Raw genomic sequence first — 27864 nt, forward strand, 5'->3', positions numbered from 1 at the left:
ATTAGAGGATGTAGCAGTCCACTTGAAAAATGGGGCAACCATCTGAGTAGAATTTAAAGATGTTTTGGGCATGATTCAGAAGAAGGGTGCTGTTAAATACCAATGCTGTAGTTAATTTGTTGTCAGAGAAAAGTAGATTGGACCTTCAGTTGTTACTGATCCACCACTGAATTCCTTGGGCATATTTTGGGGATATGTAATATATAAAGATGCACATTTAGGCACTTTCTGACTCTGTGAATGTGTAAGTTGTAGTTATATGAATTGCTAATATAGAGGGTGAAAGTAGCTGAGCAGCATTTCAAAGAATGCAGTTGCATGCATCAAGATTGATCCTTTTTATCTTTTGTGCAGTGGCTGTTATGCTGGTCTCTTGCATATTGTATGCAACTTTTCCTTCTCTCTCTACCTCTGCCACAATATTGCAGTGTGCAGGATTTTGGCTGCATCATAAAAAGGGAATTTCCAGTACCATATAATACTGGCTTATAGTAAAGCCTAACCTTTGGGCTAGGTTGAGGAAAAATAAATTGTTCTTCTTTGAAATATGGACATTTGTTGATGAGATGACAAATTCTGACATGAGCTCCAAAGCTCAGGATTCATGGATCTGTGCAGAGGGCCACACTTAATTTATATTTTACAAAGCTGCTGCTTCAGGCAGCCTCCCCATGCTGTGGCCTTCCTTGCACTGCTGTAATGTTTCCCATCTCCTGGCATTACACAACTGATAGTGAAGCTGCTGCCAGTGGTGGCAGTGACAGGGACTTTCATAACAATGCTATTCTGGGCTGGTTTGGAAGGCATAGCAGTTAAAATGTCTGGTTCTGCTGCTAACTGCCCAGAAAGCAATATGAGTGGGATATTTATAGAAAAATACTGGTGCAGGCACAGCCTTACAGTAAATGCAAAGGGCACCTTTTAAAAAGTGGCCTTGTGCTTTCATTTCACTTCAACGGGGAAGTAATACTCTTTGGAGTTGTGGGATGTATTGTTTAACTAGACCTCTAATCATGTTATGGATGATGTGTCTCCAGGAGAATCAGGGGACAAGACCTTTAAGTGTTTTTATCACATGATGGAAATGGGCTTTCCATTTGGGGAAAAATATATACAAAAAGTTTGGCTACATGTCCTTCCAGGAACTCAGAGCTTTCTGGTGTGTCAAAGCCACATGAATTTTGTGCAGGACTAAGTCAGATGCTGGAGCGTGGTGTTTATGCACGTGTGTATTTGGTGTGAGAAAGTCTGTGTTGTAATGAGCCTGTCAGCTTTAAATCATTGCTTGTGCCAATGTTTACACTGGCACTGGGCAGTCATCTCAATGTTTGCATTTGCAATTTTTAAGTAGAAGAGGGGAAAAAAGAGAAACTGCCTCTGTTTATTCATGTTGGTATTCAAAAGTCCACTGTAGGTGCTCAGGTCACTGAGCCCCGTTGGGGTGGGTGACGTAGGAGCCAACAGCAGAAGGCACAACTGTGTCCTATGAGCGTGATTTTGTGTTTTGAGCTGCAGCTGGCAGGAGGATGGGAAAATCAAATCAGATCTTCAGAATGCTGCTGGGCTTGGGGTATGACTGTCACACAAGATGGGGTGAGAGTGTTGGTGGCTGTCTCTACTCACATTGCTGAAAGGATGAGGATCACAGTTGCTAGAAAGACTCCCTTAACCTTGGTAGCTGAAGGAATAGATGAGGCTTTGTGTGTGGCCTACATTTGTGTTTCTGAATCTGGCCTAGATGTCTTTTTTTCCTGTTTTTCTTGTGAACATCACACAAGTTTTTTTCCCCACACAGGCACAGGATCATCTGGTGTGGGTAAATCTTTGCCATTTAGGATAAAGCAAAGAAATTATGAACGAAGTGACAGCATTGTCCAGCTGATGGCATGGGCTACTCAGGCACTGTGCACTGTTTATGAAGTCTCTCATCTCTTCTGTAGCTGAGGAGACCAAATCTTGCTTCTTTCAATGTGAAAATGGACGTTCCAGCTCCTGACAGAGGTTCTTTCCTCCTGGCTTCAGTCATGTGATCTTTCTGATGACAAAAGCTTTTATTTTCATTGAGCTCAGTTTTACAAGTAATCTCAAGTAAAATGTGATACAGTAGTCTTGCTTTCCAACCTTTGCTAAACAGGGATTTCCTGTTACTCATCTATATATTAGAATTGGTGGAAACTTGTAGAGTGACACATAAGTGTTCCTGAGATCTGAATGATTAATGTTTGCCATTTGCATTGTTAGCAAATGTTTACATTCTGATTTTTCCTCTCTAAAAATACACCTCATTTTAATGCATATACTCTTCTGGTTTTCATTCTTTCTTCACCTCCTCCTGCCTCTGAGTGAGAAATACCATCCTGGCACTCCAGAACTCCCTTGGGCCATCCCAGTTGCTGTCAGTAGAGACAAGTTAGTATTTCTAACAAAAATAAAGTGAGCAGGATAGTTTTCTTTATCTGTCTTAGTATTCCTAAAATTATTGGTGAAACAGAGAAATCCTTCAATGAGAAGAACCACATACCTAAATAAGTGTGTCCAAGAAGCTTTCCTTTTACCAGATGTTTTAGTATTTGTAAATATTATTTACCAAAAGGTGGTGATGGATATGAGGAACTACAAAAATTGGGGAATTAAAGGCTGTTTTTCAACAGAAACAACTTTGCTGGTAAGGGGCAGTAACTCTGCCAGCAGAGGCCCCAGCTTGTTTCTGTGTTCTGCTTGTGGCACAATGCTGTGCCTGCCTGAAGCAGCACCAACTTCTGCTCAAGTGATGGCAACCTCTGGCAGCCTGGAACAGAGGGTACAGCCCTGCTGAAATGAAAACAAACAACAGATGAGTTATTCTGTTTCCATTTTCTGGTGCCTTTTCAGTGCCATTTCCATAGGACTCATGGTTTTTGAACGTGGTTGAAATAAAGCAATGTTTTCATGTTGTCAGCACAGCTCTAGGGGTGAGTTGGGGATTAGGTGATATCTTTGCTATTTTTTCTCAGTCAGCAAATTATGTTGGACGACAGGGGACATGGCAGTGGATAAATACATAATCCCCTCGATACTTTGGGGTTTTTTGGTTGGTATTCTGGAGGCTTCTTGGTTGGTAAGTGTAGTTTTTGTGTGTGCATATATGTGATTCTCTGGATTTTTTGATTAATTTTTTAAAATAAGAGCATAAGGTTGTGCACATTTCTACTCTACTAAAATAATTAGAATAATGTGGTATTTTTATAAGAGACTTTTTGAACATCAGCACACCTTTTTGGAAGATTTCTTTGGACTCAAAATTTAGTCAGTATCAAAGTTTTGTGGGGTTTAGTTGTTTTGGGAGGGTTTTGTGTTTTTCATATTTTGTGTGTTTGGGTGGTTGGTAATGTTTTTTGTTTTGTTGTAAACATGGTACAACTGTTGTGTTGCCCTATCACATGTGCAGCACATGGGCTGGAGTCATGTCTAAGGTGTATTCTCCAGCTTCTGAGAATTCAGTATGGAGTGTACATACATCAGAGTCAAATCTAGACCCTATTTGTTTCCCAGAGATGATGCTGGAGTGTTAAAAAGGCATGTGCTTTGCCTCGGAGGGGGCAACTGGCTTCTGGAGATTTGGTTGAGCAGTTAACACTGCCTCTTTCATTTTTGCCATGCTGGAGCAGGATTTTTATATGCATTTTAACAGTTATTTAAGAGTCCCCATATGCTTAGAAAGGAATCTGAATATATGTGCCTTTTTTAAAGCTGCATCATAACGAGGTTATTCCATCAATACAGTAGAATGACTGGGAGCTGCAGTTGGAACAATATGTAAAAATACAGCTTGTAAAAGATTTCCTTTATTAACTGTCATCATCCACAGAATATATGTTCAAATAAACGTTGTGTAATAACTAAATTTGAGATTAATAGGCCCCTTAAGAAACAGGGAAGTAATTCAGGATAGTCAGTGAAAAATAGCCTGTAAGACTGTAACATGCACATATTGTCCTGCTTACATGCTCTCTCTGGTGTCATTGCCATTTATCAATGTCGGCACGCTCTGTTCTCATTAAAACACTCTTGCACAAAAGCAACTTAATTTTCTTAAGAGAAGAGGACACCTGATTCAATTTAGTGCTCAAAACCAGGAACTTGAATATATTTTTTTTCCTGTCTGAACTCAGATGAATAGTTATGAACAGCAACACAGATTAAACCTTATTAGGCATTTTTATATTCTGTTTGCAATAACAGTGCTGTGGCAAATAGCTTTCTACAGAGATGTAACATCTTGTTATTGGAAACAGCAGTTAAGACATGAGCTGTGGTAACACAGGAGATTTTATTTTTAAATAGGAGATTGAAGGAGTTGTTTAAAGGGACTCTGCCAACTCATTCAAGTTACTTCTAATGTCCTGCCTTCTTCCACCTTTTCAAACTACACCGATGTTTTTGGGTAGATAAGATTTCCTTTTCTGTCCTGTTTGGTCAAATAATTTCCAGCACTTTATTTAGTCTTTCTTTTTTTTTTTCCCCCTTTCCTCTTCTGTCAAATGGTTGTATTAAAATTTGCAATAATAGTATCGATGCTGTAAAATCTTACACTACCATGTTGTGTTCTCTGTCCTCTATTGCATAATCCTGCACTAGAACTGTGAGAGTCCTTGTCTCTTCCCAGTTCTTTTCTGCTCTTCTGGGTTTTTCTTTCTCCTTCACTGTGCCTTGTGTGTTAAATAGGATAATTAGTCTTATTGCTGCTGCTTGAGCTGCATATCCCACTAGTATGTGGTACATCCCCCTAGTGCTCAGGTTTTAACTGCAGGGAATGGCAGACAGACACACAACAGCTCTGGGTGATGCCCAGGCTGCTTCCTTCCAGGATGTTCTGGGGCTGTTTGCTTTCATTACTCTGCATCTGTGGCCTTGACCCTGCAGTGTCCTTTCCTCAGAGCAGGGATGGCTTGGGGCCAGCCAGGCCCTGGTGTCCATGGGGTGTGCTGTCCCAGCTGTGGGGTGCCTGGGGGTGAGCATAGGTTTAAATACATCTAGGAAGGCTGTCTTCCTAAGGGCCGCCAAATGACACTGGAGAATCAAACGTTTTGGTATTGAAGCACTACACACATATTGGTGAGAAAATCTCTTACATTTTCCTCTGAGGTCCACATACAAAGCTGTGAGACACTGCACTTTCCCTGTGCTCTGCAGTAAAGTTCCTGTCTAGTTGTGCATAACAATTTCTTTGGAACCCTACTGATAATGATAAAATGTTGCTGCTTGGCCCAGGTGTTCCGAATGTGGCCAGGGTGTGTTTTCCTGTTGTTTAATGTAGTCTGGATATGTTATTATCAAAACAATGTCTAGCCTAATAAATTCCATGACAGTTTAGTTTGGTACCAAAGCCAAGGCAATGAAACAAAAATCAGAATATGTTCTGTGTTTAATTCTTGAATTCTGAGCACACTTGTTTGATTTGCTGCCCAGTCACATGTACTTGACTGCTGCATGTAACTGATGCTGCATTTGAATACACACCTGGAGGGACAGGCTCAGCCCCTGGGTAGTGGCTTTGCCCTTTTCTTCCATCTTTTACCAGCCTTTGTTGCGAGGAGGACTTAGATCTCATTGCTGCCACTGTAGAAATCTAAGCAGTGTTTTCTATACATGTATTCCAGGAAAACGGGGAAGAGATGAAGGGCTGAAGGTTTGGGCTAGACTCTGGTGTAAGAAAAGTTTCTGCCAAGTGCTGCCAGATAGGTGTCCTTCCCAGGTGGCCTGGTCATTTCTCATTTGGAATTCTCCTTGGAAATGTAGACCCTCAGCATTATTCCCTAAGCCCAGTGCCATGCAGAGTTGTCTGAAATTGTACCTGCCCAACAATAAGTGAATTTGTTGTTTAATGGAGCTAATATGTACAGTTGTTAACTCAAGTGATGCTGCCCATGTTCTTGTACTTGCCTGTTGAGAGTCCTGGCAGAGACTTTCAGTTGTCTCTTGAGTTGGTGCAAACACAGAAATTTGTCTTGTGGTTGGTTCTGCTGCTTTTGAACGTGGTCTGACCTTACATTACTATGTATGTAATACATGGCTATGCACTCACCTTTTGAAAGGTCTTCACTGTGGATTTTATAGAGCTCTCCCCTCATACTAGTAGTAAATGCAATGAATGGTTTGCAAACACATGCAAATCTGAACTTGGAGTATTAAGACATCCAAATGTTTTCATGTTTTATTGTTTCATTTAAGCTGGCAGCAGACAGTTGAAGCACAAAAAGAGCAAACACTAAAAAAAGTGATGCAATAATAGTGACTAATAAATGTTTCAAATAGAAAATGAAGAGCCTGGCTGTATCATGTGTCAGCAGTAATGTTTATTTGTATCATCCCTCTAAGGATTTCAGAGTGCTTTCTAAGGAATGAATTAATTTTGACAATGCCCTGTGAGGTATGTATCCCTTTGATAGAAGGGAGTTGGAAGCACAAAAGTGTTTAAATTCTACAGGGTTATGCTACTAGTTATGCTTAATTACAAATTGGAGCACTTGATTCAGTTTACTACCAGTTTGTTTAAACTGAACCAGAATCACAAATATAAGCCCCAGGTTTGTGAGTATGAGAAGAAATTACTTCTAAGTTGGTTTTGCAGGGAAAATGTTTACAAAGAAAACTGCAGATAGAGTAATTGACATATGTAAATCCTCCCTTGCTGAGGCAAATAATCTGGATAATTGTATTTTAATATGCAGTCTTCCTGTGTTTTTTTTTTTCTCTTCTTTTGTTTGTAATGAGTGTTTAATCATCTGCTCTGGATAATTTCTGACACTGCAGAGAAATGGAGTTAAAAATTGTAAACTAGTGCACTCCAGAACTGGTGGTGAATTGTGACTTTTGCACATGACTAGTTAAACAACTGAAGTATAAAATTTGTCCAAGGTTATTATCTTAGTCCCTGTTATATGCTTGAGATTATTTAAAAAATCCAGATATCTTCCAGATGGATCAGGAAGGAATAAAAGAGGTTTGATAATGGGCAAAATACCACCATCTAGTATCTCTTCTTTGCACCTTTCCAGACACTGAATTTCTCCTGAAAGTGGAATTGCAGCCTGTTTTAAGTAAAATAATGTGATATCTCTAGATGATCCCCAAATCAGGATTGGTAGCCATGTTCTAGGTTTGTGTGGATGGGTACAGCGTGTCTTTGCCTTGCTACATGAAGGCGTCTGTTGCACAGCTTCAAAGACAAGTAGAAAATCCTGATTTAATTCACACTTGTTGAAGAATTGTTTATACTACTCACGCTTCCTTTCAGCTATGATCTCTGGCAAGAGAAGCTGTTTGGACTTGTGCCTTCTTTTTTTTTTATGCTCAAAAAAGAAATGCTGATGAGAGAGAGGTGTTAAAATATGTTACTGTAGTTTACAACTGTCAACTATAATGTTTTATTTAGCTGTATCTACTCAGATGCTCCCTCCACAACATGGAGTGCCATATGCCATTGTCCCTGTTAGTGAGCAAGTCAGCAAGGGTTTCCCAGCCTGCATTTGTTTTTGTATTTGGGCCACTGAGGAGCTGTGGTCCAGTGCCATCTTTTATTGATAGGGCCAGCAGAGGAGGAATCTAATGAAATTATCAAAGCTTTGAATTAATTATGAACTTGAATAAGAAAGCTAAGCTCTCTAGAGCCAAGGATCTCATTACCCATTCATTTTCATTGCATCCTCTCATGGAGCAGAAGGCAGGTTCAGCTACTGCTCCTACCCTGATTTTGGACTTTATTCAAACTTGCTCAACTCACTAACAGCCTCTTGTTATTAATCTGTGGCTGGAAGTGTCCAGGGTGATTAATTTGACTCTAAACTGGCACGTAAATGTAGATTTCCCTCCTCCCTTTCCTCTTACCTTTGCTGTGTGGCTTTTCATCATCAGACTGGCTGCCACACAAGAGTTTCTGTTCTTTCTTGGTAATTGGGGAAAGTTATGCAAGACTCAAGTTTTAACTTCCTGGAATTTAATGAGTTCATAATAAGAAATAATACTGCTATCTTGTATTTCCTGGATATTTAGGTAAGCACAAACACTTCTTAAGTCATTATCAAAATTGTTTATTTTCTTATTTTAAAAGACTTTGGAGTGAAAAGTAATGACATTTTGGCCTCAGTAGTCCAGGAGATTGTGGGATTTCTTTTTGTTGGGTTTTTTGTTATTCCTATTTTAAATTTGTTTGTCAAGCTACAGGAAATTCTCTCTGTCAATACTTTATTATGATGAACTATTAAAGTAGTTTATTTACCAGATTGATATTTCATTAATATTTTTTAAAGTGTATAAAAATGCAGTATTTTAGTTAAATCAGCTAATGTTCATTTTAATTATTAGTTCAGTGTATGAAAATTATGAGAGCACGAGTAGTGAGACCAAGCTTCTGTGTAATATTCTTAGTTCTTGTGGATATTCCTTTTCAGTCTATCGGCAAAGATTTTCTTCTCCTCCTGCTTTTGTCCCTTTCATCACATTATTTATGAATGCATAAACCAGAATCCATCAGTCTTCATAAGTTACAGGCGACTGGCAATTTTTTAAGCAGTGGCTAACTGCCTAATGGTCTCTGTGTATGTGTGTATTTGGAGACTCTAATAGCTTGGTGGGTGGGGGAAGGACATTTTGTTCCTGCACTGTAGCTATTGCACCATTGGTGATATTTATCATTTTTTTCTCTCTAGGCAGCTGCAATATTTAATTCTGCTTTTGGAAGTTTTTTGGTAAGTAACACAATATTTCTAGCAAGTGCTTTAATAGTCTCATTTTTAACAGTATCCTTGGTGTGTTTGGATTTTTTCACATAATTGTTGGTGGATTCAGATGGCAAAAATTTGAATCATCTTCCAGTTTATGTCACCATGCCCTTAAATATGGATATTGCAATTTCTTTTCTTTTTGTTAAACTCTTGAGAAAGGTAGTGAATAATTCTCTGCTCATGGTAAATTAATAATGTGTAAACACATCTTAATTTTCTCCTTAATGGGTTAACAGAATCTATTATTATGCAGATGTTTCAGACATGGGCATCAATATATTGATTTTTCTAATAAGGCCCATCAAATACTCATTATTTTCTATCAAGAGGCCGTGGATTTTGAAAAGAAAACATGACCCAGCTGATCAGAGAATAGATGCTAATTTACTCAGTGACTTGTCATTTGTTTAGCATATTTTAGTGTCAGTGAAGCCACTCGATGTCTCTGAGGAACACACTAAAATAGCTGGATATGGGAAAGCAATCAATCCAGCTGGAAATATAACTGTTTCTTTAAAAAGCAAAAGCAGTATTTGTGGTCCTGATGGTCTACAAACATTTGGAAATGACACAGTAAAGAACACTAAATATATTTATGAAAAAAGGAAGAATAGATTTCTTTTACTGATGTATTGCTTAGAGAGATACTAATGAATGTTAAGTAAAAAATTATTTTATATGTTGACTGATTGTTCATTCAGGCAGCTAATAATTGAATTTGCTCTTACTAAAATTTATGCATGTTTAGGAGAAAGTGTTTATGATGCCAGTCTTGTGTCCCAGTTTTATACTGTGATGTATAAAACGAATGAATGCTAAAAGAATCCAATTTGCAAAATTGAAATAAAAATTGTGATACAAAATAACTCACTTTTTAATTTTTTTTTTTATTACTTTTACTTATTACTTATTATTACTTTTTACTTATTTACTTTTTTTTTATTCATGCTTTTTTTTTTTATTTTGTGAAAAGCTGACTTTTAGAACCTTAAGTATATGGAACTGTACTAGCAAGAGACAAAGTCACATGGCATTTTGCGGTTGTGTTGTGCTGCTGCATTTTTGAAGGACTAGGCTGAAATTAGGAAGGTGGATATATGTTTTTTGGGTATGGATGACCTCTTACCCTCTGATATTTAAAATATCAGTTCCCAACTACTTGTCCTTTGTGTTACCTGTAATATTCTCCTTCTATGGGGCTGCCTCAAACTGTGGAAGTGTTGGACAAGCTCTGAAGTCTGAGAGTGTTATGTGAATGATATTTTCTCTTTGTTGCTTGGCACGAGCTCCTGGTTTCCCTGCTGTCTCCAGCTTTCAGGTCAAGAGGTTTCTGTGAATACCCAAAGGCTCAGTTCAGCTGCCACTTGGAGATACTTTTTGGCTTCAAGTATGAATTTAGGCTCCACTGCATCTGACTACAATGCTGGCTCCTTGTAAATCAACAGAAACATATTTTCAATTTCTATTTGCAGTTCTTTGAAGAAATCTGAGCTCAAGAAGCTGAGTTAGTTTTGTTTTCATGTAATACTCCTAATTTTGGTTTTGGTCTTATTTCATGATCCTTGGAAAGTTCTGCTTACACGTAATTACCTCATTTCACTTTTTGTTCCCTTCAGGTCTTTTTGCAAATGTTGGAGCAGCATTGCAGTAAGCATTACTCTTACAAAGTTCCCAGAAAAGCCTTTTCAAAAATATTAAAGATCAGCTAAAATGAAACCATAGTACCAGCTGATTTTTTCTAATTACAGTTTTTTGTTTTTTGTTTTTTATTTTTATAGAATAACATGGTAAAGACACTGGTTGCTATTAAATTACAAATATATCGACACATTTGAACATTTGTTGTGGTAATTCTACTTTAAAATCATGATTATGTAGGGAATACATGTGTATGACACAAAGGAAATCACAAATATGCTTACTGAGTGCTTTGTTCTTACAAACTTTTCCAGTTATGAAGTTGATAGGACAGACCTTGTGGTTGACATGTGGTAGTAGGCCAGGGTCAGCAGTAAGCAGAGTTGTTTTCACAGTGGTGTGGGTCTACATGACCATGAATTGAGCTGCTCCAGATATGGAGCACTGGCAAGCATGTGGTCACTCACAAAGAAAGCTTGCTGTTGAAAAACTGCCAAAGCATTAAGCACATATGTGTTTGTATATGTGTATATATATGTATATATATATTTCTTTCTTTGAAGTCAAAACCGTTCTATAAAATGTAAAAATAATTGACTTGTTTCTTCCAACATAATGGAAGTGGTTTTGGGAATCCATCAGTTTGTATTGGTGCCTAACTTATGGATTTGGCTATGGGTGGAGAACCTATGTCCTTCCTGTATCTTCAATTCAGGATGAATCTAAATCACATCTGCATTTTTCTTAGGAGTGTCTAATGATGAGCTGTGTGTGGACAGGCTTAGATGGAGTTACAGACCTTTGTGACCAAAACTTTATGGGGATTATTTGGAAGGCTCTGACCTCAGCAAGGCTGAAGTTTTTCTGTGTTCCTTGTCTCACCATGTGTAGCACGTGGGCAGGTTGTGGCACTCGTGACAAAGCCAGGACGGTGTTTTCTCTTTTCAGACTGTGCCCTGTGGGCCAGTGCCTGTGTGTGATAGTGTCAAACAGGCTGATTTAAATTGGGCTGAAAGATGTGCTGTGCTGATTGCTCTCCTGCCCCCACCACCTTTTTTTTCCCTTAAGACTAGGAAATAGTGTTGAGAAGTTAATTTAAAGTTAGTTGTGGAACAAAATGTTTGCAGGAAGATACTCAGTATAATGTTAGAATGATACTGAGATCAGCTTATTCAGATGAAATGGAACATCTTGTGATATGCAAGATGTAGAAATGCCAAATATGTCTTGATGAGCAGAAATACACTTAGATTAAGGACCTGGGGGTGTTTCCATTGGTAAAGAGATTTACAAAAACTGCCAGCCAACCACAAATTAATTCCTTTTTAAATCCACCAAAGTCCATCTTCCTATAAAGACAAAACCGTACATGGAACGATACACTACATATTTACATTATTTTATTGACTTAGTTTAATAATGTCTCAGGTCTAATTAAAACCCAGTGTTTGAAAAAACTAATTGTTACAGAAAAGTGTTTTTATATAGCTAGATTAGTAATAACTAACGATAGATGAATTCAATTTACATAAATTTCAGCCAAGAGAATATTTAGGCTCATACCATAGAGGATTGCTCTGAGCTGGGTAGTTAATATCATTATCTCCTCCCCTCGTTTAAGCAGTTTGCTTTACAATAATTGTGGAACATAAGTGATTTCAAATTTTCCTCTTAAAGGGGTTGTAATATACTCTGGTAGTGTTTTACTCATACAGAGTGGTTGGTTGTCCCAAGGTTGCATGCACGTGCTAATATAGAAAGCACTGTGTTAGCTGCTTCCACTTGGAGGAGAGGATACTTTGCACCTGAAGGCTGAAGAAATTGCCTGGAATGTGAAGTGTAGGTCTACTGGAATTGTTAATGTTGTATGCATTGTATGCTTCCTAAGCATTTCAGTTCTGCTTTTAAAAGAAGACGACAAGTCCTTGCAAATCACAGAGCAATGGGCCGGAGACTGTAAAACATGCTGTGCTGCTGGTTCTTCCATGGTGTTTGCCGGAGTGGTTCAGCTCCTTTGACTTTGTCCAGCTGTCACTGAGGCTGCTCCTGCCCTGGAGATGTGCTTGGCTGAGAGCTGCACTCAGTTTGCAGTGACAATGTAGTGCCTTGCGTGTGGGACATGGACTTCCAGAACTCTGTGTCCTCACAAAATGCTCTGCACTGCTAGACTGGACCAGTCTTGGTAATCTTTGTGTCTCATGAATCTCCTTTCTGCTTGGGACTGTGGGCTGGGAATCCCATAAGAATATCCAGCCTGTGGTGTTGAGTCAGTGTAGGCTGGTTCTTTGGTACCTTGGGCTTATGAACAGTTGGTGTGAAAGGAACAACCATCAGCTTCACCTTCCACAAAGAACTGAAACTGAGATCTGAAGGCCTGTGGGGACAGGAAGTCAAGAGGAAAATAGAGAATTCTGGGGGCTCTGCTCTGGTGACCACTGGGCTCCTGAGAAAACAGCAAAGCGTTGTTTAAGAGTTCCTCCAGTGCTGCTATGGACTAGATTTTCTTTCTTTGTTGAAACATAATAGATGAAATGAGACTCGTGTCAGGTGCCCATCATTCCATTAATCTCCTTTGTCCAAATTAAGTCTGTGTGGGTTTTTTCTGTTATCTGACCATTTCTCAGAGGGGACAGAGCTGGTTTGTGCCGTTCAAAATGCTCAAATAATTTTTGGAGCTGCCACATGGTTCACCAAATCAAGGCTAGTATTTTTATTTACATTGTCTTCCAAATGCAGGCTAAAGCTAGCAGAGAATAAAGTTAGCTTGTCACATATACTCAAAGCTTAGCTGGTTAATGAAAATGTATGGAATTCTTATCTAGTCTGCTTTAGCAGGCATAATGATTTACACAGCCTGACAGCACTAGTGCTGCAAGTAAATGCATTAGTCATAGTGTCCATTTTTCTTGCAAATTTGTGACACAGATTTAATTATGGGAATGACCAGCAACTTACAAATCTAATTTTGGTAGGCTGAGCCAACTTTTTTATTTTAATAACAATGGATTTTTTAGCAATGATTTCATTACCATTTAAAGAAATCCAACCATATGGAAATAACCAATTGGCTGAATTTATTTACTTTATTTTACCTTAGTGGATGTTGAATGGTTTTGGTTTATTTGGGGCTTTTTTATTATCACTTTTAAAGTCTTATTTATTTTTAGGATAAATATCCTTATCTGTCTTAAGCATTTCTAGTATAAACATAGTAAATATTTTTCTAAAATCAGGCACATGTTTGTATACCCCTTTGTTCCATCTTAATTGTGTCTTTGCAGTATGAAAAGGGGCAGAGCAGTCATCTGGGATTCCCTTTTTACTCTGCTAGCTGTTTACAAAGAAATCTTGCCAGGAAGTCTGTTCGCAACAGGTGCTGAATTCTAGATTCAGTCTTGTTTAATTTCAAAGTGGAGCTGCTTTATGGAGAGCCACTGCACTCTCAGAAGTGTCTCCTCTTGCTCTGTGAGCAGGGATGCTGTGGGTCTATGGTCCAAATTTGATCAGGGTAGTTCTCCAAGTCCTGAGCAAGTTCTCCCTCATAATCAGCCACTAGGGAAGGCACCTTATCCTCAGAGGATTGTTTCTTGCATCAGTGGAAGGGGATGGCACATCTCTGCAGCAGTGAGTGTTTGGACCAGATAGTATGGACCAGGCAGGAAAAGTAATTTAAATAATCTTGGTAGCCTCTTATGTTGCCTTACTGTAACTTATTTCATGGTTGGTGCTCAGATCTCTTTTTGTTGTTTAATATCCTCATTTTGATTTCTGCTAGATGGAGCTGAAATCTCAAAATAAGCTTGGGCATCATTGGCTGTTTCCAGGTTTTTTGCCAAGTAACTTCTCAAAGCATGTAAGACTTCACTCTCACCGTGTACTCAAAGTTCCAGTGTACAGCATGCTCAGTTGAATACCTAAACTTGAGTTAGTTTGCACTGTTTTGGTACAAGCAAGGCAGAATAACAAAGCTTCCTGTGAAAGACAGCCTTTAGCACAGACTTAAAGACATGCATGATTATTTTCAGGGATTGTTGGGCATGTGCACCCATCCCAGTAGTTCTTTATTGATAATCTCTCTCCCTCCCAAAGCCAAGCTGACAGAGTGGGTGTGAGATAGAATGAGATGTAGAATTTTTTAATAAATAAAACAGTAATAGTAAAATCTGCCTGTCTATGACTAATGCTAAACACCTTTTAAAAATTATAAAAAAAAGAAAAAGTATAAAGGTGCAGTTCTCCAAAAGAAGTAAATGGGATCTTCCTCCCAAGGGATTGAGAGAAATTGGGTAGAAGGATAGGTGGAAATGTGAGTATTCTAACATCTCACTGATGGCACAGTTGGTCTGAAAAGAGATTTAAGTCAGTAGGGATTTGCAGAGCCAGCCAGCACAGAGAACCAGTTAACAAATAACACTGCTGGTGGTTATCTTTGATGTGTTACAGAGAAGGAGGGTAGGTAACAGTAACCAAGAGAAAGAAAATGTGCTGGCAAGGTCTCAAAAAAGAGAGTCCTCTAGAAGGCCAATGATTAGTTCCTGTATTTTTTTTCCAGTGGTCAAGAGGAAAATGCCTTGAAATCTACCTAATAACAAAAAAATGAAACCATTAGCTGTCAAATGTGTAGAAATTATGTGGGCTGTAACTTGTCTCAGGGCTTTCTCAGTTTTCCCATTAGCTTTTGCTACTGATCATTTAATTCATCTTACTTGGTCTTAGGCGACTCAAGCAGTCAGTTCTGCCAAAAAAAGTTTGTTTAAAGATAGCAATAAGTAAGGCATTAAATACATCTCTTTGTATTATCTTTGAGGCCAAAAAATAAGCAACTGCTACCTTTCTAAAGATAAATATTCTGCTTTTCCCATTTCCTCATATGATAGCAGACAGGTAGGATTTTTGTTTTCTTGCACCTACTTTTTTTGGTCAGCAACCTCATCCAGTGCACTGCTAGGCGTGGTATTCTGTGATGGCTTTGGAGACAGTAGGTTGCCTGCCCCCATCATTCCTGTTTCCATGGATTAGCAGGATTTTGGGAAAAGAGGGAGCTGAAGATATATGTGCCAGTAGCATTTCTTGAGTTACTAAAACAAACAGCAGAACTGGATGTTGCTGGAGAAAATTCAGAGGCAGAACTCAGCATGTTTGTTACACTTTGAAAAGATGATGTGAGAGTTGGAGCAGCTTCACTCTTCCAGTCCAATTTTCAGTTCAGGAACTGCAAGGTAGAAGGGAGAGAAGATTCTGTAGCCAAGACTAGAAACTCAAAGTGTCTTAAACTTTGTGATCTGGCATCTTTCTTCTGATCACATAGCATGGGGAAACTGAACATGAAATGCCTCTGTGGCTGTAGTGCAGTCCATCACCACAGTCATCGTTGTTAATGGAGAATGGGCACTGGAAATTTGCAAGAAGCTTGATTCCATTCTAAGTGAAAGCTAATGAGTTAGACAATCAAGGGTGCCACTCTTTGGTAACTATTATTTGGAGAACATCTAGAGAAGGAAATATATGTGTTTAATATTATATATGTGTTTAATATTATATAATTGGGTGATTGCTTGGATTAGTATGTAAGTAAAATCTGCTGGTACAGTTTTAGCATAAAATCAGTTTGTCTAAGAATACTTATGTCATAATTATCAATTTGTCATTGTCTCCACTGGTATGAAAATATTGCATTTTCTGTCAAAAGAATGTTTATTTTGGGCTTTTTTCCCCCCTGGATTTGCTTACTATGGTTTTTGGCCAGAACTTGAAAGAAAAAAAAGAAAAAAACAACCAAAAACCACAAATAAAAACAATTGTCTCGAGGTTGAAATTGTGTACAGAATTGAAAGGTCATGGGTTTAGTTTGTAATGCTTTCTTGTCTTCTATACTAGAATGGTTTCCTGTGTTTTCACTCCAAAATAAACAAAGTGAAACTAACAGAAAAAAATATCACCTGTTCTGCTATAAAGTAAGATCAAGGTGTCTGACTTCTAATTAAGTCACTGAACTTTGTATCATGGAACTGTGTCACATCACTTGAAACTAGTTTTAAAAAATGTTTGCATTGAAAAGCTGCTTTATTTGCTTCTGACAACTCTTGGAGAAATATATCTGTGCTTTTTAAAAAGAAAGTAAAAATGTACACTACAAAACTTTGAACAGTTTATTTGTAAAGCAAGAGATTTAAGATTCTTGCAAGAATTTAGTTGTGTCTGTGGGAACCAAATGTTTGAATTTATTGGTTCTTTATGTTAGGTAGGCTGGTTCATCTAGCAGAAATTGAGAAGGGAAGCACTGTGAAAGACAATTTGGTTTCTATTTTGCCCTCTCTAGTGTCTTTTAATACTAGAAGAAGCATTCCTCTGCATTCCTCTAGGGCTGTGGTTGTACACAAACATGTAGTCATTTGGCCTGATTTAAGGGTAAATGTTCCCTGCAGACAGATTTGGAAATGCACAAAATATGTAATTTTCTCTCTCACTTTTAAAAAATTCATCAAAAGGAAATGAAAATGTTTTTAGAATCTGCTGTTAATGTTCTCCCCCAAAGTTTTAGCTTCTGATTGAAATGGAGCAATGTTCTTTTCTCTGTGCTGCAACTTTTAGTCACCTGCATAAGAAAAGTGTGTGTGGAGTGAGAGGGAGTGGAAAGAAATCATCCTTTCCTTGGGAATAGGGATATTTAAGCTCCTGTTTTGTGCTTGATTTGGACTTTGAACTGGTGCTTCTGCAAGGAGTTGTTTCACCCAGCAGCTGTGTGTGCTGTAAAACACCAGCTGCTGTGCTGAGCAGTCACCTACACCAATCCATCGGGGAGCATGGAGCTCTTTCTCCTTCTCTGGCCCCAAACATGGATTCAGGAGCTAGCAAGAGTTGAGTTCTAGGCTGTGGTACAAACAGCAGTACCAGTGCTGTATGGTTCTGTACAAACCTCCTTTTACCTTTAGTTAACTCTTTGTGGGAGGAACATATCCAAACCACATTCATTTATTAAGTTTTTTGGTCCAGAACAGGTTAAATCTCGCCTGGGTTTTTGCTGTGGCTCTTCTCTATGTGGCTGAGCAGTGCCTGCTCCAAACTCGGCAGTGCTCAGTCTCCAGGGGTGAAAACAAGACGGATGTCATTATTACTCCAAGTTGAGGGGCTGGAAATCATTCCCCTTGCTGTCAGGGTGACAAATACTGTCTTAGAGGAGGTGCCAGAGGTTAGGTCAAAAGCTCTCTCAAAGTCTTTAGCTCAACTAGCAAGCAAGGCATGGTAATAAAACTGGAGCTTCCTTTGGAAATTGTGTTTATTCTTTATTGTGGGCTTTTTAAAAGTCAGTTTTGGGAAGCCATCATGACCTTCAGTATGAGCCAGGAGTAGTTAATGAATTCTTTTTTCTTTAATAGCTGGACTTGTGCTGTTGTGGAGAGGTTCCCTTCATTATTTTGCCTTGTCTTCTTTGTAGGTATCAAAACAATCTACAGCTTTCATCCTTAATGGCTCATACTTAAAAAGACCAGTGATTGTGGAGGAAGGAGGGAACTGTTTTAGTTTATGATCTGTCATTATTTGGCTTCTTTTAACACTGTTCTGTCAGTGACATAGAGTTTTCATTTTAATTTCTTGTAAAAAAAAAAAAAAAATCAAATGCCCAACAAAAAAAGAGCACTCCAAAACACCAGCCCAGCAACATCCAAACCATCTTGGAGGTAATGAGGCTCAAGCTTGCTTATATAGTTTATCATCTTTTTGGCATGGCACATGAGCAAATGCACTTCCCAGCGTCTTGTTTCCTCCACCTTCATTCCAATTCTCCACCCAATTCTCCTCCAGATACTTTCCTGCAATGATAAGTAAATTGTTGTAAAAAAAGATTGTATGACAAAATTCTTTTTCTGAGATATTTTCTGATGGTACCTTCTTGGTTGCTCCAGTGTAACTTGTTGCAGAGATGTTTATGTGCTGTGTTTCCCTGAGAGCTGGTGGAAGATCAGACTAGATGGATATCTGACTTTATCTATTACAAACTCAGTATGCTCTACAAAGGGTGAAATGACTGAAAACTTGTCATTTTTTATTTTCCAAGAAAAAGAATTATTTATACTTGTATCTAAATTAGGTGACCATGTTGGATAGAAAATTTTGCCCATTGATATATGAAGGTGGGTTTTTCATGTTATCTTCTGTCTTTCAACCAGTGCACTGAAAGCTCAGTGTGGGACACTTTCCTTGGATGTATTTATTGGTATTGAGTGTGTAACTTGGCTGAGACTGTGCATGACTGGAACAGCTTTTTGCTTCACATAAACCTACTAGATGAAAGCTGCACATAGTTTCACCCCCTCTGCCTACTCTTTCCACATGCCCTTGTACTGTGGTAGCTGCAGGTGCCAGCATTGATGCCCCCCTGGGTGGAAAAGTCATTCTGGCTTCCTCCCCCTGGTGCATTTGAGGCAAGCTCTGATAGACTGAAAATGCACACCTTGCTATGCCTCATTGCTTAGTTGTGGTCTGCTTTCTTAACCACATTTTTACTACTATATGGAAAGCAAATGTTAACTATTTGAAGAACTATATTACATAGAATTAGATGACATGAATAATGGGAAAGGGTTTTTGAAAAACTCAAAGCTTTTAATAAAATGGAATGTCAAATATATGTGCATGTCTTTCAAGCAGTGATCAAAAAACGTGTGAAAAGTTTCATATCCTTTTAAAAGTCAAATGATTATCCAATATCATAAATTTTTTTTGTTGGATGGACAGTACAAAGATGAAAGAAAATTTTATAGATAACATTGCACTTCACAGCTGACTGAAGCAGGTGTTAGAAATGCAGATTAAGTATACTGACTAAAGACTATATAAATTTGAAGTGAAAATGCCACTGGTCTACTTGCAGCGCTTTGCACATGTGAAGTTTCAGGTAGTTAAATTATTAATTTTATTGTGTGAGATAGTGCAGCAGTTAGGGAGAAGGTCCTTGTGCATTTATGATTTAACTTTTCCATTGTAATCTTTTTAATGTTAGGTGATAAGCAGCTGACAGAATTTGCTTCTGTGTTGAGTTTTGCTTGGAAAGAGAATACATAATACAGGTAGATAAATCCACACTGTAGGTTTATTTGCCAGTTAGGTGTTTTACAGGAGCATGCAGTGCAAATACACAGTTGTGGGTAAATGCAATTTCTGTAAAGGAAGAAGACTGAATGTTAGCAGTGTTGCTGTACAAATCTGCAGACACTGGGAAATCTGAATCTGGTCCTTCCACACAAAGTGGCACAAGGTGTTAATTTGCAGCTCAGTCTTTTTTGGACTTCACAGGTTTTGTGTAGACATTATGCTCCATGATGTACAGGTACCTTATTGTGTGGGTGGTATGAAGCATGGGAGGAAGGCATTGGGAGAGGAGTGAGGGTGTTTCCATCCAACAGCTCAGTAACCTGCTAATAAACTGTACTAGACTGTGAATTTAATTTTGTCATGACTTATCAGGTGCCTGGAGCTAGTAATCAATCTGTAAGAGGTCTAATTCTTGAACAAATTAAAATTGGAAGTAGATTGGAAGACAGAGTCTCTTAAAGTGAGGAGCAGTACTGAGGCCCCTGCTCAGCACAGGGACTGCCAGGGCTGTTCTCACTCTGAACTCCTGCTAGAAAATCTGGTGGGACCTCACAATAGCCCAGCATGACTAGCAGGGGAGACAGCTACAGGGACATGGCGCTGTCCTTTGTCACCTAGAATGACTGTGAGGGAAGGAGAGCTTTTGCAGGGTTTATTTCTTAAGTAGTCCTTGGATTTGCTGGTTCTGAAAGTATGCTGTAGTGCAAGAACGGCCTCTTTGATTTTGGTTTTTTGTTTGTTATGTTTTTGGGGGTTTTTTTGGTTGTTTTTTTTTTTTTTTTTTTTTTTTTTTTTTTTACATAGACAATGCTGTTTTGTCCATCAGCTCACAGGGCATGGTATTTGTATTGGCAGCAGTTCTGCTCTGACTGGAGGAACTTGGTCTCTAAATATTCTGTATATGGTTGTGGAAGTTTGGTTGTAATAAGTGAAACAGATATTCAAGAGCATGTCCAGTACATCCTGGGAAGGAGACAGCGTTGCAGCTGGCAAACCAGTCTTTGGAAATTTGAAAAGGCTACAAAGGGGTCTAGGATTTTTACGTGCATGTACTTTATTTTTTCCATAAGAACAAATAAATCCCAGAGGTGGCACTGTTTTCCATAAGCACCTAGACATAGCTCAATTCCTTTCTTATTTCTGATAACTGGTGCTTAGAGACACATGCTTTTGTTCCTTCTGTGGTGATCATTGGATCTTTCCCTGTGCTACAGAATGGAGTTCCCTACAGTGGGTACAGAACCATGTGAACTTTTATTCAGTCCCCAGAAAGGCCACTTAGTGCATTTGTAACACAGATAATGCACTACAATGAAGCCTTTAGTAAAATAAGTGTCAATTTTACTGTAGCCTTAACTCTTGTTTAACATTTTGGTAAGGTTTTTGTGGTCATTGACTTTGAGAAACGGCTTCTATCCATCTTCCTGACTTTGAAGGCCAATTAACACAGAATAAAAGACTACAGATTCATTTTATAGACTGTGTAGTGTCCCCAACAAAGAACTGGTACATGAACTCATGTATAAAATATATTTATTACTATTGCTTTCCATATTTTAGTAGGTAGTTAAAATACAAGCTAAGAGCATCACTGTAACACAAACAGCTTGCAAAATAATAAAATCTAGATGAAGCCTAATATTTATAGAGTACTGCCTAGTTTAGTCACTCAGTTAATAAAAGTATGGTTTTTACTGCATGCTTTTTCTTTTTCCTCTTCCCCCTCCCTTCCCAGTTACAGTGTGGGCTTCCCAGCAAAGCTGACCCATCTACCATTTGTCTTGCAGTTTCAGAATCCAGTCAGTGTGTGTGTATGAAATCAAGTCAGAGAACTAAAATAGAATCTCATCATTATTATCATTTCAGTTTGCTTACCCTGAAGCAGAGTTAGTGGAGGGCTGTTCCTCCCCATGTACACGAAAGTCTGTCAAATTGGGATCTGTCACTCCAAAGATATTTGGAAAAATATATTATGAGAGTCTTACTACGTCAAGCTGTGGCATAATTATTGCACCATAAATGCTTACAAAGCATTATGCTGCATCCATTTTATTTTTCAATCAGATTTCTCTTAACTCTTGGGATTAAAATTGTTATGCTAATTCAGACAGCAGCACAGTCCAGTGCCAGCTGAACTTGTATTGAGACCATCCCAAGCCAGTGTTATCAAATAATGCACAGAAAACTATAAAGTCTGTAATATATGGTAGGAGGTATAATTTGTTTTATTTGCTGTTGGAATTATTTTGTAAGCTGTCAGAAACCCTCCACAGCCTCTTCCAAATAATTACTGTGCTTTCCTGTAGGAGCAGTAAAGTTCCATGGCTGAGAGAAAAAAAACATTATGATCTTATCAATAAAGCTGTTCAAACACTCTGGAATAGTGAGAAATAGATTAGGACTTGGAGGTGTATCTTTTTCTGCAGGGGTGCTTGCTGTCCCTAGGCTGTCCAGTTAATGTTTTGATCATGTGCTTGGGCCATGGATTTCCTAAAACCCTGTCAGAGTAAAAAGTTTCTTTCTCTTTGGAGAACTGGTGAGGGGATGATCTGTCAGACATCAGAGCTCGGTCAAGCACTGAAATGTCCAAGTGGATTAAAAAGAGGTTTGTGACAAAGCAGGATTTTGGGACAGGAGAGCCCTGGAGAGCAAGAGGTCTAAATTAAGATGATCCACTGGATAAGCAAGAGAGGATGGGCAGATCTCTGGGGATTGTGCTGGCTTCCATGCAGAAGGAAAAACAGCAAGTTCTGGCTCAGCCTGAACCAGGGCTGTCCTGAGGCAGCCCCGACCTGGGGGCTCCTGTTTCAGCAGCAGATTGCACACCCCTCAACTGTCCTGCAGATTTGTTCCCTCTGCACCATTGCCACACATCCACTGCCTATCTGTTGTTCCTCACTCCTGAGGTTCCTTCTTTTTTTCACCTGAAACACAGAAGGCCTCATCCAGGTAATCATTTGGGAGCCAGCACGAGCATAGTTTGTTTATGCTGAGATGGGAACGTAGCTCTTCAGGGTGTTAACCTCAAGTAAAAGCTGCTACAGTGAAAAACTCTTGAATTACTTTTTCCATACTGATTCTGTTTACAAATATCCCAACAGAAAAAAAATTTGGTTTATGGCATTACATGATGAAGTACTGTTTTCATGGGCAATCAGGCAATAATCTTGTAGAGGATTTGGATGCTGTTCTCTAGGTTTTACAGGAGCTATCTTAAATCATGGTGAAAAGCTAATCAGCTGGACTAAGATGTTGAAGCCTTCCTTGTGCCAGTAAGATTCTTTCTGATCACCTATAGATTCATATTATTTCAATGCAAATGTAGCAAATTTAGCAAATTAAGGAATTGTTTTAGGGTGTTCACCTGCACTAGCTCCCCTAGTGCCTGATCTTTGTAGGGGAACAGTTGTCCTTCTGCCACTCAGGAGCTGTGAATGTACAAATCAAATTGTAAATTCCTGGCATAGTGAGGGTGCAATTAAAAGCATGTGGACAAAAATGTCTTTCAAGTTTTTTTCTGCAAACTAATTCTGTAGTCCAAGAATTAGGGCTTGGTTGCAAAAGGAAGGTTTTTCTTGTCTAATTATTTCAAAGCCTGTTTGAGTGAATGTGTCCATGTCTAGAGTTTACCTTAGATTGGCTACTGCAAAAATGCCTGAATTTACCCTGTATTACACACACATATATATACCACAAGCATTTCAAAAGAATTTGTTCTTTCTGTGCTTTCCACTGACATGTGCAAAAGGGGATTTTTGCTCTGCCATCCAGTAGTTGTGCATGCAACTGACTGTGTTATATACAGAGCTATTAGCTTTGCACCAGTATAAATATTTGAGTCATACAGCTTTACTTCTTAGGCCATAAGCTCATACTGTCTGTGCTGGCAGTAACATCTTATATAGACAACATTATTCTCAGGAGCTGTATTCCTTTCTTCCCATCCCATTTTATAATGTGTTGAAAACACCACTGTACATGCACAAGTAATAGAGGGGAGGAGAAAAGAAGCTTTTCAGTGTCGTTCTTACAGTAATGTCTTTATAGGACCCAGGATTTTTTTTTTATTAGAAATGCTCAGAGTTTTTTTTGTGTAAATAACAGAAGAAAAATTCCTGAAGTCCTTAAGAAGGAACCATTTTCCCCTGCATCATGATAAATGTAGCAATTGTGTGTGTATACTAGAATAGATCATATTGAACATCCCCTGAGCTCCGTTTGCAGACAAGTCCTATCTCCACCATGACAAAATTCCCAGAAGAGTTTAAATTATTAATGCTCTGGAATCTGCGGGGTTCAGCAGATATGTTCAGCGTTATTGATGGCAAACTTTATCCCTTTATTCCTAAGACACATAATGAAATAGGGAGTCCCTCAAATAACTGCATTTCGTGTTTAGGCTAATTTTGTAGAGGCCAGTAGGCTTTGCCTTAATGTGTGTAAATACAATTTTTCTGGTTTACAGCAGATTGTGTGGTAGCTGGGAATGAGACTGATTTGGCACTAATTTATTAATTCTTCCAGCATTCTCTGTGTGCTGCACCCTGTGCGGGCAAGATGCTCTAATTACACCTACTCTGTATAATGAGAGCTTTTAATGACAATTACTGATTGTAATTACAGATGTTTGGGGACCATTCTTTTCTAGCTTAAGATGATTTATTGACTTATATAAGAGAGGACTTGTATTTTCACTTTATGCAATATCTCTCTTTTCTTCCCCCAGCCTCTCCACTGATAGGCTGATTGGTGAGGCTGCTAAAGTATTGCCACAGAGAATTTTTGTTCAGTTAATTTCACTTCAGCAGATATAGTTTTTGACTCTTTTTTATTTCTGAATTCATATAGGCACTTTCACATGTTCTTTTTCATAGCTATTTAGTATTTGGAGTGATGTTATACAAGTTGCATTTTTTTTAGGTAACAAGATAAAAGTCCTTCACTCTGAATATTTCACTGCCATGTTAAGCAAGCCCATTTACAAAAGCTTAATTTTTCTCTTAATATACTGGTATAAATGGCATTTTAATATGAGGCTGTTGATTTTAAATAGGAGTAGGTTTTATCTTTGTTCCAGATTTCAATTGGATTAAATTGCTGTTCACTGTTGAAATCACTATTGAAAACAGTGATGCCACTTGCAGTCCCAGATTACAAGCTTGCTTTGTAGGGGGCCTGCACACTTTTTTTAAGTAAGGCTGTGAGACTTCTCAGTGGCTGTTGTCTTGAAATACAAATAAAGATTTGGGCAGCTTCCAGTTTAGTGGCCACTCGAGAAAGCCAGGCATCAATAATTGAAAGAGCAGTTTAACACTTGTGTGGAAGAGACAGTTTAAGGATTTTTTTTTTGCCTTTCACTTTCATTTGCTAGTTTTTAGGTGGTTTAGGGATATCTTCCTTTGTTTTGGCTTCTGCTGCTGGCAATCTTGTTTTAATATGGGAAGTGAAGCCTTTTTATAATTCCAGGGAAGCAAAAGCAGGGTTGTTGTAACACAATTAGCAGTGGGATGGGGCTGGGAGACAGACCCAGTCTGAGTATTAAAATCTCCCTTTCCATTTTGCATGGCTTTCTTGTGCTTTGTTCTGTTTTTAAATCCTGACCATGGCAGCAGTCTAGTTTGTGAGAGAGCTGTCTTAGTGACATGGTATTCCAGAACATGGGAATAGAAGTAAGAGGTTAGATGGAAAAGAGAATGCACTAGGCTGTGCTTGATCCTCATGAGTAGAGGAAACCTGAGTCCTGGGCCGTGGAACCAGGATCTTAGTCCAGGGAACAAAAATATACAGCACAGGTGCCAGGGAAAATGGTAAACACGAGGGAAAGTGCTGGTGGCACAGCATCTCAAGAACTGTCTGTGAAAAGTGACATCTCCTACTTTCAGTGTCCTGGTAAAACTCACAATTAGTTGAAACTGCAAGAACCTCACACAAAAATAGGAAAGGGACAAAACTGAACTGCTGAGTTTCTGAATGGGCTTGTATCTCTGCAAGCAAGCTTAACCTTGGTGGAAATGCAGCCTCAGAGAACAAGGAGTTTGTCCAAGGCTTAGCCGATCTGTCCTCTATGCTGATGATTTTTAGTTTATCTCACCTCCCTACCTCTCCCCCTCTAACTTAATGATGAGTTGAGGCTTTGATTTTCTAATTATCCTTAGCAGGAAAGACTTTTCAGGAAAGCAAAGAATCACAGAATTCAGAAAATGAGTTTGTTTTTCAGAAGTCTTATGCAGCAAAAGATTTAACCTCAGTAAAATCACAGACTCCTGTTCCTTTGCTCCCCTGTCACTGCTTTTGGGAGTCTTGCAATTGTGCCAAGCCATTTTTCCTGCCTTCTTGGCTCCGTGGGCTTATTTTTTGGCATTGTTTGATTTCTCATGCTTACAAAAGAACCAGCCCATTCAAAACTGACTGATACCCAAGACTATTTATGTGCCACAAAAGATGTGGAGTGGTGGTTTCAACTCCCACCCCATGTCTCTTCAGTTCCAGTATTCCTTTCCCAAGCTTTCCACATCTAAGTAATTCAAAGTCCATGCCACAATTAGTGGAAAATATGCTGTTGTAGGGGAGAGGAGTCACCCAGGTGTGTCTTCTTTACTTGGTGGCCACACCACCCACTTGATGTCAGCCCTTGGTAGCAGAGGGAGGATTCTGGTTGTGTTGGCAGAAGGTGGTGGTGATCAGTGTAGCAATGGATCATCAATTGAAGTTCTCTTCACCATCATCCCTAATGGACAGGCAAAAAATTATATCACAAGGATTAGAGAACCACTAGGAGAATGGTGAATTTCTGTATAGGGCAACATGGTATTAGGGAGGAAATAAACTTCTGAGCCTATCCGTGTACTTATATTCTTTAGTTGCCTTTTTTTTCCTTGATTAATGGATGTTTTCTTCGTAAGGACACTAAAAATGTGACTTAAAAAGTAAAACTGAGTGCAAAAAGTAGGCAGAGATTTTCTGTTTGACCAGAAACAATTTGAAATAAGTTGGTAAGTGGATTTAGTAAATTTGCTTGTTGGAAGTGACATCTTGGATGTCTTAATAATGGCTTTTTTAGAGACCTGTCGAATTTTTCCCTGTGACTGGAGGGATAAAAATTTGGTTTTGTCTAACAAAGATGTGGAAACCTTTTCAGGAATCAAGCTGGTGAGCAGGTTTGGGAGTCCATCCTTTGCTTGTCAGTGTAACTGGAGACTGTTAGGCCAGATTATTGTGGAGTTTATGGTGCAGGCCACAGAAAATTCTTTTTCTGGGGTCCTGCAGGAGGCTTGAGTGGTGCATGTATTATTTTGTACAGCCCTGAACAGTGATGAAATGGTTGAGAGAGAGGTATTTCATGGAATGCTTTGAATAGTCAACCCAGAGTCACTTTAAGATGAATTTGGGATCACTAGAACTGCCTTGATTTCTATAGGTTGTTCAGGTGAGTGGAATTACAAAAGTGAAAAACCATCAACCAAGTAAAAAAGCAAACTTGGCCTTTTAAAAGAAATGTTATGAATTTGGAACTAACCTTGTTCGGAGAAAAAAATGTGGCAGTAGAATGGATGCTAATGTGGCTCCAAATGGGCATTTGGCAGTTCTCTGTGTTTTGGTGAGGGCATCCCAGTGGGTCACAGCTCTCTGCTGATGCCTGGAAACACTGAAGATCACTAAACTTCTTGCTTTGCTGCTTACAGCAAGAAATGTGCTTTAAATGCTGCAGTTTTGAGGGATTATGTTTCAAATAAAGCATATCGTTTCCTAAATGTGAAATTTAGGAAAATTAGGATTAATTTCCTAATTAATAGTGCACTTCTAGTGATCCTGGTTCTGAGGATCTTTTGGTAGACGCTAGCAGGGTGCTCAGAAGGACAAATGTTTTGTCCAGCAACTGTCAGAGTTTTTTTGTAGACACTTCTGGATTTTTTTACAGTGCTTTCAAAAGGAAAGTGTGATCCAGCAAAATGGGATTTTTTTCTTTTTCTCCTTCTTTTTTAATCTGAGGTGCAATTCCTCACAGACTTCTCTGGTGACAAAGTCAGTTTAAGAGGTGACAACCCTGCTTTATGCTCCTCTCATGCTGCAAAAAAAAAAAAAAAGGTGCCAACATGTTGGTTTATTGGGCTGTGTTTCAGACCAGAACAGTAAAACGAGCAGAGTTCTAAAACAAAAATAAAGAGGTTTATTTCCCCCACTCAGTCATGTCTGTGATCCATTTTAGAAATGGTCTCATGTGTGACTGAAGATGAGAAGATGGTTAACTGTGGCCAAAGGAGAGGAGGCTAAAGATGACAATTTTTGCTGGAGGAGTTTGAAGTGAAACTGTGCCTTGTGTAAACTTAAAAGGTGGAATTCTGCCCTGATGGAAATCAATGGAAAGGACTGG

General features: G+C 38.8%; 1 protein-coding gene across 1 annotated transcript in view; it reads left to right on the forward strand.

Moving 5' to 3' along the window:
- SLC10A7 (solute carrier family 10 member 7) overlaps positions 1 to 27864 on the forward strand; it is a 139680-nt gene that overhangs the window by 37548 nt on the left and 74268 nt on the right. The window contains exon 5 of the mRNA XM_059470954.1: positions 8688 to 8726. Coding sequence (XP_059326937.1) covers positions 8688 to 8726 — 39 coding nt within the window. The remainder of the gene's footprint in view (positions 1 to 8687; positions 8727 to 27864) is intronic.

This window comes from Ammospiza nelsoni, chromosome 4, assembly GCF_027579445.1.
Source record: "Ammospiza nelsoni isolate bAmmNel1 chromosome 4, bAmmNel1.pri, whole genome shotgun sequence".
NCBI lineage: Eukaryota > Metazoa > Chordata > Aves > Passeriformes > Passerellidae > Ammospiza > Ammospiza nelsoni.